The sequence below is a fragment of the Mesoplodon mirus genome, assembly GCF_964341445.2.
Source record: "Mesoplodon mirus genome assembly, chromosome: X".
Classification (NCBI taxonomy): domain Eukaryota; kingdom Metazoa; phylum Chordata; class Mammalia; order Artiodactyla; family Ziphiidae; genus Mesoplodon; species Mesoplodon mirus.
The window spans coordinates 93,106,788-93,120,468 of record NC_138981.1 but is presented as its reverse complement, the minus strand read 5'-3'; the positions used below and the strand labels follow the sequence as shown (position 1 = coordinate 93,120,468).

Here is a 13,681-nt window from a genome sequence, read left to right as displayed (position 1 = left end):
AGGCTCCTTATCTGCAGAGTAAGGGGCTTAGCCAACTGGTGTTCTTAAATGACTCTTTCAGACATGTTTGTGTGTGTATGTGTTTACAGCTCTGTTGAGGTACAATTCACATACAATAACCTAGATATATTTTCAGAGTACAATTTGATGAGCTTTGACTGAAATAATCACCACAAACAAGATAATGAGCATATCCATCACACCCAAATGTTTTCTTGTGCACCTTTATATCCCTTCCTTTCCTCAACTGTCACTAGGCAACCACTAATCTGCTGTCACTAAATACTTTGAATTTTCTAGAATTTTATAAAAATGGAATCATACAATATATATGTATTATGCTCTTATCTTTATTTCCTTTTTTCTGCTTACTTTGGATTAAATTTGATCTCCTTTTGCTAGTCTTTTTATTATGTAACCTGAAGTCATTGATTTAAGACCTTTCTTTTCTAAAATATGTCTCATGTGTTCATTTTCATTCTGCTTAAAATACTTTCGAATTTCCCTTGAGATTTACTCTTGAGCCATGGATTATTTAGAAGTGTGTAATTCTTTCCAAATATTTGGAGGACTTTCCATGTATTTTTCTTTTACTGATTTTTAATTTAACTCCGTTGTGGTCAGAGAACACACTTTGTATGACTTGCATCCTTTAACTTAATATTGAAACTTGTTACATGATCCAGATATGGTCTATCATCGTAAATATTCAATGTGCACTTGTAAAGAATATTTTCTGTTTGTTATTGGGTCGTGTTGTATAGATGTCAATTAGGTCAAATATATTATTGGTGTTATTCAAATTTTCCATATTCTTATTTTCTGTCTTTTTGGTCTATCCATTATTGAAAAAGATATTTAAGTCTCTGACTAAAATTATGGATTTGCCTATTTCTCAAGTCAGTTTTTTCTTCATGTATTTTGAATGTTACTAAAATGCACATATCTTTAGGATTGTTATGTCCTCATGATGAATTAGCCACATTATTATGAAATGGCCCTCTTTACCTGTTAATATTCTTTCCTTTGCAGTGTACGTTCTCTGATAATAATATAGTCACTCTAGCTTTTTAAAAAATGTTAACATAGTGTATCTTTCCCCATCTTTTATGTTTCACCTATTTGTTTTTATATTTAAAATGGATTATCTATAAGCAGCATATGGTTGAGTCTTTAAAAAATATTTTTTTCCATTCTACCAATCTCAGCCTTTTAATTGGGTTGCTGTGAGACCATTAAGTTTAATATGACTACTGATACAGTTCTGTTCAAAACTACCATCTTGCTATTTTTTGTCCCAACTCTGCCTGTTATCCAACGTCTGGAAACTGCTGTTTTCCATATCTTGCCCATTTTTTGAGTCGTTCATGTGAGAGGGTAAATCCACTCACTGTTACTTCATTATTGCTGGAAGTACAAGTCCTCTGTTTTGTTTTTGATACTGACTTGTTATTTATATTTGGACATTTGTTATTATATATATGGACATTAGTCTTGTCTTTATACATATGACAAATATGTTCCTCCAGTTTATCAATATTCTTTTAATTTTATTTATGGTGATTTCTTTTTCATAAAGAAATTTTTTATTTTGATGTTGTCAGATCTTTCTCTTCCTTTGGGTTTTTATGTCATGTTTATAAATGACTGCCCTGTATTTTCTTCTAAATTGTCATGTTTTAAAAGAAGAAAAATAACTCCTCAGTATGAATAAGTTTTATTTTTAACATCAAGTTTATTAATTATAAAAGTAATACATGCACATGGTAAAAATCAAGTAAAACAGAGGGTTATAGATGAAAATGAAAAGTTCCTTTCCTGTTCTCCCAGTGCCCCTGCTTGCCAACTTCCTCTTGCCAGAGGTAACTTCTGTTAGCAATTTCTTGTATATATCCTTCCTTACATACTCTGGACACATACATACACATGCATATTTATCCTTTTGTACACAAACAGGAGACACACACACACACACACACACACAGGGTTCTGCAATTTTTCATTTAACATTATATCTTTGAGTCCTTAACGTGACTGAATTTTATCAGATGTTCACCAGACTGACAGAAGGACCAGGGCAGTCCGAGAACATAGTAAGGAAAGTGCACAGAAAAAGGCATATTCACCTCTGTAAAGCCAACACTTAGCACAAAACCTGGCACATAATAAATCCTCAATAAATAAGTGTTAAATAACTAAAGGGAAAGAAGAACTTGAGAAAACTGGAAACAAATTGCTAACTTGACCATTCTTCTCAGGCCAGACCGGGTCTCTGAGAGTTACCACCTCCCAGGGTAGCAGGGAACAATACCTGATGATAGATGAGGACATGGAGAGCTGGACCTCTCGTCTGCAATAACTTTCCACTGTGTGTCTCTTCCCCCACTAGATTCACCACCTCCAGCACACACATTTAGTTCAAATGCACAGTTCACACTGACTACACAGTCTGGGGGCTCAAAGACTACACAGTTCAACTATATTATAGGTACACACTCATACATATAACTACCATTAATAAGTACCTACTGTGGGATAGGCACCATGCTGGGAACAGCAGCCCTGCAAGGTTAATGTCAATTTACCCCCATTTTATAGATTAGAAAACTGAGGCTCCAAGAATCCAAGTGACTTATTCAGGGTCACACAGCTAGTAAGTAGCTTCCAGAGACAGTTCTACACCTTAGTCAGGTCAGCCTACTTTTCTGTCGGTCCCACAGGCTCTGTGCTATTTTCCTTGCCTGGCACTCCCTTTCTCCACTTGTCTCATCTAGTGTTTTGTGGAAGCCAGGCAGAGATAGAAATATGGGGTTGTGCAGGATCCATGCTAGGCTACGGAATACGCTGTGAGGGATGAGTAGTGAGTCAGTCATAAGAGTCCATGAACAAGAACAAACACATGGGGGAGGTATTAAAAGTTCAGAAAGGGAGTGGAGCCTGGGAACTGGAGAGCACCCTCAGGAGCCTAGGATATGAATATTGTGGCAGCTCAAGAAACTCTAATGCAAGTATTTCTCTCTCCCTAGGTGCTTCTGGTGAGCTGCTCACAAACATAGCCCTTTTGCCTGCAGTCTTATAGCCACTGGCCAGTATATCTCCCCACATCTTAATCCTATTCATTCTCAAGGCCCACATTAAGTCTCACCTCAATGAAGCCTTTACCTAGTAACCCAACTCATTCCTCTTTTTTTTGTGAATTACAGTTTTACTTAAAATCAGCACCATAATATATAACATGTGTTTGTCCACCCTCTTGTTCTTTAATCATTTCAGGTATCTTGTCTCTTTAAGTGGACTCCTTCACATGTCTTTTTTTCTATTGTTTCCATGCCCTGTCTGAGTATTGGGAAACCTGGCTGGATGCTAGTCCCAACTCTCCCACTGAGCTGTGTGACTTGGAGCTCGTCACAACCTCTCTGAGCCTCATCTTCTGACCTTGGAAGGTTTTTGTAAAAACACAGTAAACATTGTAACACAATATAAGAATGTAAGGTATTATTGCTGAAGACATTTCAACTAAGGTGCTTCCACCTTTTACATCCTATTTAGTGGATGGTTCTATGTAAGAAATAGCAATCACTGCTGCTTGTTTCACACTAGCGTCCTCAGCAAAGGTTAATAGGTTTAGAACAAGAATACTGCCCAACTGTTAGAGATGGTGCCAGACAGAGGAGGTCTATATGCAGCTGATTCAGGGGCTCTCCTTGAAAACTACCAGGTGATTCCAGGCTTGCTCATTTTTAAAGCTTCTATTTTTCTGAATGTTTCTTCATGTAAATGATCCGTGTCAATGCTATGAAAAATGAAAAGAATCTTGTGTCAAGTCAAGCCAACAGACGCCTTCAGTACCTTTCTTTCCTGTTCTTAAGGATAAGATTCCTATTCACACTTGCACCACAACACCACTCAGTTACTTCATCCACTCCAGTATCTTCCTTCTCCCTCAGCCTTAACTGCTTTCCTCGGATCTCAAAAGAGAAAATGCTTAACTTCCTCTTGAACTCTCACTCCTATCCCTCCCTGCATTTGTCCAAGGCCCTGCTCCATGAGTCCATCAGTTCCTGATCCTGTATCTATAACCTCTCCCTCTCTATGGGCTCCTTTCTCTCAGCTTACAAATTTGCCTATGCTAAAAAGCAAGACAAAAAAGAAAATGAACAATCCCTCCCCAGCCTACGACCCCACATTTCTTCTCCTTTTCACAAAAGTCTTGAAAAAGTAGTCTCGACTCCTTCTCCACTTCTTTATCTTCCATCTTCTCAAGTCACTGCAATCTGGTTTCCAGCCCCATCACACCACTAAACAGCCCCTGACAAGGTCACCTATGACCTCCTAATTGGTAAATCCAAAGGACACTTTTCAGTACTCATCATTTTGGAAATCTCTGCTGCATTTGACACTGTTGAGCAATTCCTCCTTGAAACTCACTTTTTCCATAGCTTCCAGGACACCTTTCTCTCTTGGTTTTCTCCATGGGTTTTCCTTTCCATACCCACCTCTTAAAAGTTGGTACTGCCCAGGGCTAATTCCCAAGAGATGTTCCTCAGAGGTTCTTCTCTTCTCATTCTCCCTAGAGGATCTCATCCATTGCCATGGCTTCAGCTATCACCTCCAGGGAACACTCCTATATCCAACTGTTACCTACTAGAAAACTTCCCACAATGTCCTGCAGGCACTTCAAACTCCACATGTGTATCCCTGATTAAAACCTATTGACTACAAAAGAAGGTATAAACTCTTTCAAGTGTGTAGTGAGGTACAGTTTTTAGTTTTTAATAGATAGAAGCTAATCTTTATCTAGCAAAGTGAAATGAGTAGCCCTGCTAGTTATGCAATTGTAGGGTAAGTAGACATTTAACGCCATGGAAGTGTAACAAGAACTTTAGAATTTTTTGAGTGACTTAGCAAAAGCTGTCTTACCACCTGACATGTATAATTCACTGCTGGAGAAGAGGCAGGTCAATATGCTTAGGAAGCCTGGAGGTTTTCTGGGAGTTAAGAGACCACCTACTCTCAACCCCTTCTTTCCAAATTTAGAGTTAGGAACATGTGTCAGGGTGATCTAGGGGGTTTTATCCAAGGCCCAGTGCCTGGGAAAGGCACCAAGGCACCAAAAATAAAATATCTTGAAGAAAGAAGAAGGCGTAAGTGGGGCTCCTGACTCAACTCAGGGGCCTACATCTTTGTGGGCAAGGACTGGCTTCACACATACATACCTGTGGCTGATTCAAAGAGCTCTTCTAGACCCAGACACTCTGACACATATGGTACTTTAGAGAACAATGACTGCACATTTGGGTGTGGACTAAAATATATGTAACCTCGGAGTCCAAGTATAACGGCACTGCAGGGCTGGGAGGGTTCCACACCAGCCAGGGTATCACCATCCAGTCACCAAGCTTCTGTGGGACTGGGTAGGATCATCAGTTCTCAAGATGAGCCCCATGTGGCAGTAAGAAACAGCAGTAGCAGTGGACTGATTCTCCAACCAGCTTTGGAAGCAAAACTGGCTCCATCTTTGGAACCAGTTTTGGAAAGGTGAGGAAAGGCCCCCAAATGTACTACTACTCAGATATGTGAAAGAAAAGAGAGACAACTGAATTCGAACCCGGAATTCTGCAAACAGATCTTACTAATCACACATGGCATACAAGGCCTTGCATACCCCTTCAGTCTCATTTCTTGACACATTCTGCTTTGCACTTTATGCTCTAACAACAGCGAACTTCCTAGAGGTTTCCCACCTCTATCCCCCTCAAGTACCACAAAACATGCTGCTTATTGTCTGTCTACCTTTGCTCATGCTATCTCCTGAGCATGGACTACCCTTCTCCATCCTTACCCCCATTTCCCTGGCTATAGTCCCAAGACTCAACTCAGGTGGCCCTTCCTCCAGGAATCTTTCCCTGAGCCTCCTGGGCTGGGTGAGTTGTCTCCTGCCGTGGTTCCCTTAAGATTTCATGATTACCCTACTGCATTCATCAGTTTATGTGCCTGTCTCTACCACTAGGTCCACTGGTCCCTAAAGAGTACAAATCATGTCTCTCACCTTACTCATTCTTGTCTCCCAGCACCTGGCACATTTGCCTAGCACATAGCAGATATTCAGCAAGTGCTTGTAGAATGAGTGAAGGTGAGCACTGTCACTCTGAGGCCACAACCTCTTTTTTTCCCCTCAATCTTCTGAAGGTCTAGATACCTAGTCTTTATTGAACATATCATCAACTGTCTCTTTGCCTTGCCCCAAGATGTTCTAAGTTAATAACTGGTTTCCTATATGCATTTACTAAACGCAAAGCACTGAACTAGAAAGTTTATGGGGAAAATACAATGAGGAATAAGATTCAGACCTCATACTGAAGCAGCTCTTCTTAGAAAACAACCTTCTTCCTTCAGCCTTTCCAATTCTCAGACAAGACTCCCCTTTTAGGAGGCTCTCCTGGATTTATCCCCTCTCTAGCCCACCACCACATTAAATGACCAACAGTTTCCTCTCACTTTACTTGGGCAAGTATATATTTCTATTGATTTCAGTGTTATCTGTCTTATATACACTCTAATGTTCAAAATTTATTTGAGGTCAGTGAATGGTGTCTACTCTGTGTGTGCGTGTGTGTCTGTCCTTTATTTTGTATTTTGAGCTACTATTGCACACTGCTATCAACTTGTAGATTGACAAATTACAAGGGTTTGAAGGTTGGCCTGAAAACACAATGGAAGCACATTGGTTAAAAGACAAAGGGTGAGAGAAACAGCAAATGGTGCAACAATTTACAATAAAAAATAAATAATGGCATCACAAAATAATTTCTCTGTGATGTCATTTAGGACTTTTGCTGAAGCTTACACACCATAGGGTGCTACCACATTAAATCACTCTATATTTAAAGAAACATTAGGATTGATTGTTGAGTTTATTTCAACCTACTGAAAATACAGACTCCAGTCACCCTTTTCTGAGAAAGACAACAGGGAGGTCCCTAAACCCCTGAGGCTTATTATGTTGTGAATAATTCCCTCTTCCTGGGCAGTAATTACCACAGTCTCGAGTCTAACAGACTTCACTTTGCTAGTAGAGAACCAGCTTCTGTTTCAGCCAGACTTGCAATCAGGCCTTTATGCTGTTTTCATTTACGCTTCAATCCATCAAATTGGCTTTGGAATGTGGAATTTTTGCACTCAGCCTTTATTTTCCATTATGTGTTCCAGTTCTGAATGCCAGAAATAAATGGCCATTTGGCCACTGGTTAGCTGCCAACAGAGCATAGCTATATCCTATTTAAGAATTACTTTGTGTGTTATGCCTGCCTGCTGAGCTGGCAGATGGATATTGACCCGAAAGGGTGAAGACCTCCACTTTCTGTAACTGTAATTCTGTAACAGCTTCATCCCCCTGAGTCTTGAAGACTCTCAAAGTGTAAACATCAAGCCCTCTGGCAGGTATTAGAAGAAGAAAGGGAAAGGGTCTAACATTTATGGAGTACCTCCTATGTGCCAGGGGCTGCACATTCATAATTAACGTCTCACTTCATGCAATCCCCATGCTAACACCAGGCAGTCAGGTACTACTCACGTTAGCCCCATTTTATAGACAAGGATACTCAAGTTCAGGGAGGTTAAGTAAGCATGGGCATATAGCTAGTAGATGCTAGACCTAGTATTTAAGCCAGACCTAGCAGAATGTGGATCTGATGCTCTTTTTCCTACACCCTGTTGCTTTTCTTAGTAATGGGATCCAGCACTACCTGTTCTCTACCTCTCTCCTTGTCCCTGTGTCCAAGGAAGAGGCCTACTGGTAATTTCACTTACTTTGATATTTTGCCTAGGTATGGCCAGCCCTCATATTTTCTTCTCTTTTCTCACTGCAATGACTATGATCAAACCCAATGTGCCTGTCCTGACCCCCCTCTCCCACTTCCCCCACCACAGTAACTTACTAGAATGTTTGTAGTTTACATATTGGATGAATCAGTGCATCACACAGCATCTGAACTCCGAAATCCTTAAGGTCATTTCCACTTAAGTCTAGCAACGTTAGGTTCTCATTTCTGTTGAGGACAGAGGCGAGGGCTCCACAGCATGCATCTGTGAGATGACATTCTGCTAGCCTATGGGGGATTGGGGATTCAAGAAAGAAATTGGTTTTACCAAGTTCCACAGTGACCCTCCATTTCATATACAGCCTGGAACAAGAGCCCAGGGTACAAAGAGTCTCTGTGCACTTACCACAAGGTCTGTAGCTTGCAGGAGGGGTGTTTCAGCCCTTCACACAGCACCTGCATGCCCTCGTCCCCTAAGGCATTGTCACTGAGGTCAAGAACTCGTAGGTGTTCATTGGTATACAGTGCATTGCACAAATCCTGACAACACTCTCCAGTCAGGTGACAGGTCCACAGTCTGCCAGGAAGTAAGGTAGATAAGGTTGGCATCATTTCATCTGCATTGGGTCACTTTAGGTATTAGGATTACCCACTAGAAAAACACATTAGAAAATCAGAGTGGCGGGCTTCCCTGGTGGTGCAGTGGTTAAGAATCCGCCAGCCAATGCAGGGGACATGGGTTCGAGCCCTGGTCCAGGAGGATCCCACATGCCGCAGAGCAACTAGGCCCGTGTGCCACAACTACTGAGCCTGCGTTCTAGAGCCTGAAAGCCACAACTACTGGGCCTGCGTGCCGCAAGTACTGAAGCCCGCATGCCTAGAGCCCGTGCTCCACAACAAGAGAAGCCACTGCAATGAGAAGCCCGCGCACCACAACCAAGAGTAGCCCCCGCTCTCCACAACTGGAGAAAGCCCGCGCAGCAACGAAGTCCCAAAGCAGCCAAAAATAAATAAATAAATAAATAAATAAATAAACTTATTTTAAAAAGAAAAGAAAATCAGAGTGTCATGTAAAAAAAAAAAATCCCTTGGGTCAGGGCCAAACAGAGATTATGGAGAGGGGAAGATTTATTCCCCCTAAATTATCTGGGTCTTCATTTATTGTTTCCTCAGAGATTATATCACCAGGCCAGAAAAAAATCATTTAATTTTGGGAGTTGCTGAAACATCAAGGAACTCTGCCTGTGGCTATTGTCCACGATACTTACGCCAGATCCTTTAACTGACAGTCAGGCTGTTTTAATCCTTCACACAACAATTTCAGTCCCAAATCTTCAATTTTGTTATTAATTAGGAGCAGCCTTGTCAGGCTCCGGGTAGAGCTCAGGACTTGGGCGAGGGACTCACAACAAGCTGCAGAGAGGGAACATTCGGAAAGCCTGGAGGGATGGGGACACCAAGGTGGCTGTTAACCATGGCAGCAGGGAGTCCCACCGAACCTCAAATGCCAGTGCCCACGAGAAGGACAAGGACAAGCAGACACTTACACAAGATTCTCGATTATACCATTTGCATGCCGCAGACCTTCACAGAGATGCTGTACTCCTGTGTCCCCCAGGGCATTGGCAAACACAAACAGCTCTTTTAAAGTCTGACTCACTTGCAAGAAAGAAGAGAGCTCCACACAGCTAGCATCTGTTAGGTAACATGTGCTCAAGCTACCCAGAGACAAAGAAGAAAAATCAGCCACTGCTGTCATTTAGCTTCCTGGGAATGTTCTCCCAGCCTCCCCATTTAGCTAAGTCCTAGCCATCCTCCAAGTTCCAGCTCCTGGCCCACCACTTACACAGAGCCTCCTCCTGAGGTCTCCAGCCCCCAGTGACCTCCTCCCTTTCCCTGGGCTCATCTGGCTTTTCTAAATGATTCTACAGTGTTCGGCACTTGATTACACGTTGAACTGTGTTGCTCTCTAACTGTTTCATATCTGTGTGTCCTTAAGGGCAGCCCTGTCACTTGTAGTCCTTCTGACAACTCCATCCACATCTAGCCCAGTGTTGGGTACATAGTAGTATTTTTTACAGAGTTAATATTTAATTAGCATCACTCCTGTAAACACACAGGATGGTAGTAATACTGGAAAGAGCATGGGGTATGGAGATAGATTTTGGAGTCACATCCTGACTATACCACTTTTTAATGGTGTGACCTTGGACAAGTCACTTTTCCCCCAATCCTCAAAGTTTCCTCATCTGTACAATGGGGTCAGAAAAGCCACCCTATATCGTTATTTCAAGGAGTGAATTACGTGAAATAACTTCTGGCAAGCACCAAGCATAGATCCTGGCACACAGCAGGCATTTAACAAGTTCAATAGTTATAAGATGATGCCAGATAGTTCTAAAAAACTTACTCTAGTTTCTCTACTTTACAGTTGGAATGTCTGAGACCCTCACAAAGATACTTCACCCCTGTGTCCCCCAGGGGATTTTCACTGAGGTCCAGCTCAGTGAGGTTTGGATTGCAAATGAGAACAGAGGCAAGATATCTGCAAATAGTCTCTGAACTTCCAGGGAGAAAGCTAGCACACAACCTGGAGAGAAAGAAAGATGAACAGACACAGAATTGGCCACTTTATCATCCTACTCCCTACCCGCAAAATATCATGAGCAAAGAAAATACAGGCTCACCCATACGAGACCCCCCAACCTTGAATATGTCACAACCCCCTTTTACCCATGAGAGTGACTTTTATGTTGCTCCCACAACACTGTGTCCCCCAATGAGAACTCAAAACATGTTGACTGCCCCCAAAAAGGAAAGAATTGGGAGGAAATATCAACACGACCTAACCTCATTTTAATTCCCTGCATGGATTTTAGCACTCTATCTCATATCTTCTTTCGAATCACAGGGGAAAATGCTATAATCATCCTTAATAAAGTTTACAGTCAAAAGATCTTTCCTTTCCTTTTCTTTTATCTATAAGTTCATTACTAATTAATTTGCCATCCTTAGAGAGACCCAGCTCATCACCATCATCCATATAACATTTCTTCTTTGGCACAAAGAGTGGCTTCTACTGACCTTCCCATCTTCTCAATCTTTGGTTCTCCATATTAGGTAGTCCAATTCCTTGAACTATTTCCCATCAACTTTCTCTTCCATCACTTTCAAGAATTTCTATGATATACATTAAACCTCTGAGTCTTCAATTTCCTCTTGAGTTACCAGGCTCCAAACTCAGTCTTGACGAGGGCTCATAAGGACATCATGTATCTATATTTCCCCAACTTGGAAATTTTAAATAGAGGTATTTTGCCCAAAAAATGAGTTTCAAAGTGGATTTAGAAAGCTTTAATGCTAAAGAGATTTTACTTTAGAAAACCCCACATATATGTTGTGATGGTTAATTTTATGTGTCAAGTAGTTGGCTAGGTCATGGTAACAGATATTTGGTCAAACATTATTCTAGATGTTTCTGTGAAGGTACTTTTTAGATGAAATTAACTTTTAAATCAGTACACTTTGAGTAAAGTAGACTACCCTCCATAATGTGGGTGAGCCTCATCCAATCAGTTGAAAGTTTAACAGAGGAAGACCGACCTCCCAGGAAGAGGATGGAATTCTGCCAGTGGACTGCCTTTTGACTTGAACTGCAACACTGGCTCTTCCCTGTGTCTCCAGTCTGCTGGCCTACCCTGCAGATACTGAACTTGACAGCTGCCATAATCCGCGTGAGCCAATTCCTTAAAATAAATCTCTCTCTATATTTATACACATCTTTTTGGTTCTGTTTCTCTGGAGAAACCTGACTAATACATATATGGTAAATGTTTTATTACGGTCACTACATGGACTTTGAAGTCAGACACATCTAGGTTTCTACTTGTGCCTTTGCCATGTTATTTAGCCTTTTGAACTTGGGTTTCTGTTTCCTCATCTGCTAAAATGGGGAGAGTAACCTGAATCTCTCAGAGCTGTTGTGCACATGAAAGGAAATCATGTATACAAAGCACTCAGCAGGATGCTTAGCACAAAGTAATTGCTTGGTAAGTGTGGGGTTTCATTATTGTCATTAACGTTATTGCCACTTTTATTCTTCCTCTCCATGACTCCTTGAAATGTGTTTTGATCATATAACATCCATCTTGAGCTGCAATATTTTTAAATTTTTTCTTGCAGTATGGAAACTAATAGTGACAACTTACTTGAGCTTCTGTACTTTGCAATTTGGATCTTTTAAGCCTTCACAGAGCAATTTCAAAGCTGAAGCTTCCAGTTTTGTTTCACTGAATTCCAGCTCAGTGAGCCACTGATTGGTGCTGAGAACAGCTGCTAGTGCACCACAAGAAGCAGGAGAGATAAGGCATCGGTACAACCTTCAGAGAACAGAAGAATGACCTCATTACCTTATTCATGCTCTATCCCAAAACAAAAGAAATTGACAAAAAAATTACATGAACACAGACAACAAATTCTCCTGCTCAGTTACCTCAACGTCTGTAAGATACAGTTTGGCTGTTTTAATCCTTCACACAGAAGCTTCATTCCGGAATCTTCCAGGGTATTTTTCACAAATTCCAAATCTGTCAGATATTGGTTGGTTTCAAATACTAAGGCAAGGTCTCTGCCATAAGAAGCTGTGAGGTGGCAGAAAATCAGTCTGTGTGGAGAAAAAGGCATTTCAGAGAAGAAAATAGAACTCTCTTTAAAGGTACCCGTTTGTCCCTTACCGATGTAATGAATTATTTAAATTCATTCAATAATTAATTTATCAGATGCTTACCACTGTGCTAGATGCTGAAAACACAGAAATAATTAAGATCCAGACCCTGCCCTCAAGGAATGCCCAGTTAATGGGGAAAAATTAGAAAATCATGGATTATAATAGTGTGAAAAGTAGTGCAAGTGGTATGCACAAGGTATCATGAGGACACAGAAAGGTGGCACAATTCAGCCTAGCTTGAGGTGGGGTTTGGAGGATCAAGAAATATTTGTAAGAAGAACCGCTACTTGAGTGTTGTTCTGAAAGGGTAATAAAAGTTGAACAGGACTTAGATGGATGAGGAGAATGGGAGTGGGGAGAGCAGGAGGCGCTGAGGGACAATCCACTCATGGAGCAGCCTGAGTGAAAGCGAGGAGGCAAGAGATGGGATGCTTCATTTGAGAAACTGCCAATTATTTGTTATGGCCTACTTTAAAATACTGGAAGATATATATCAAACTGCTAACAATGGTTATCTTCCAGGTTGAAGGGAAGGGTTGGATTACAAGGAGACATAAACTTTCTAGATATTTAGAAATTGTTTACAGTGATCAGAAGTTATCAGGAAAAAATATCTTAAAAATCTGAAAAACATAATACATGTTTATTATAAATAATTTTTACAGTAGAGAAAATATAAAGATTACAGGTTTTTAGGGCTTCCCTGGTGGCGCAGTGGTTGAGAGTCCGCCTGCCGATGCAGGGGACATGGGTTCATGCCTCGGTCCGGGAGGATCCCACATGCCGCAGAGCGGCTGGGACCGTGGGCCATGACCGCTGGGCCTGCGCGTCCGGAGCCTGTGCTCCGCAGCGGGAGAGGCCGCAACAGTGAGAAGCCCGCGTACCGAAAAAAAAAAAAAAAAGAATAAAGTTTTTTTGAGAAAGTTCTGTATCCCTACCACCCAAAGATAACCACTGTTAAAATTTTGGTATATAATTTTCCAGATTTTTAATGCATGCATACATATACCATCATATGTTCTCTGTAACAAATGAAATCACAGAAAGATTTTTTTTTTTTTTTTACGGTATGCGGGCCTCTCACTGTCGTGGCCTCTCCCGTTGCGGAGCACAGGCTCCGGACGCGCAGGCTCAG

The 13,681-nt window shown here is 41.2% G+C and overlaps 1 protein-coding gene across 13 annotated transcripts in view; it reads right to left on the bottom strand.

Annotated features, from left to right (window-relative positions):
* Positions 1-1,701: 1,701 nt before the first annotated feature.
* The window catches only part of LOC309797051 (NACHT, LRR and PYD domains-containing protein 12-like), a 48,656-nt gene continuing 36,676 nt past the window's right edge, over positions 1,702-13,681 (bottom strand). For 11 of the 13 annotated variants that reach the window (XM_082610465.1, XM_082610461.1, XM_082610466.1 and 8 more), the window contains 8 exons: positions 12,313-12,483; positions 12,029-12,199; positions 10,231-10,410; positions 9,368-9,538; positions 9,089-9,259; positions 8,227-8,397; positions 7,938-8,108; positions 1,702-3,793 (listed from right to left, as the gene is read on the bottom strand). In XM_082610465.1, coding sequence (XP_082466591.1) covers positions 3,712-3,793; positions 7,938-8,108; positions 8,227-8,397; positions 9,089-9,259; positions 9,368-9,538; positions 10,231-10,410; positions 12,029-12,199; positions 12,313-12,483 — 1,288 coding nt within the window. In that variant the 3' untranslated portion in view covers positions 1,702-3,711. Of the gene's footprint in view, positions 3,794-6,399; positions 7,212-7,937; positions 8,109-8,226; positions 8,398-9,088; positions 9,260-9,367; positions 9,539-10,230; positions 10,411-12,028; positions 12,200-12,312; positions 12,484-13,681 lie in introns of those variants that run through there. The other 2 variants (XM_082610459.1, XM_082610460.1) reach the window with 2 other exon arrangements.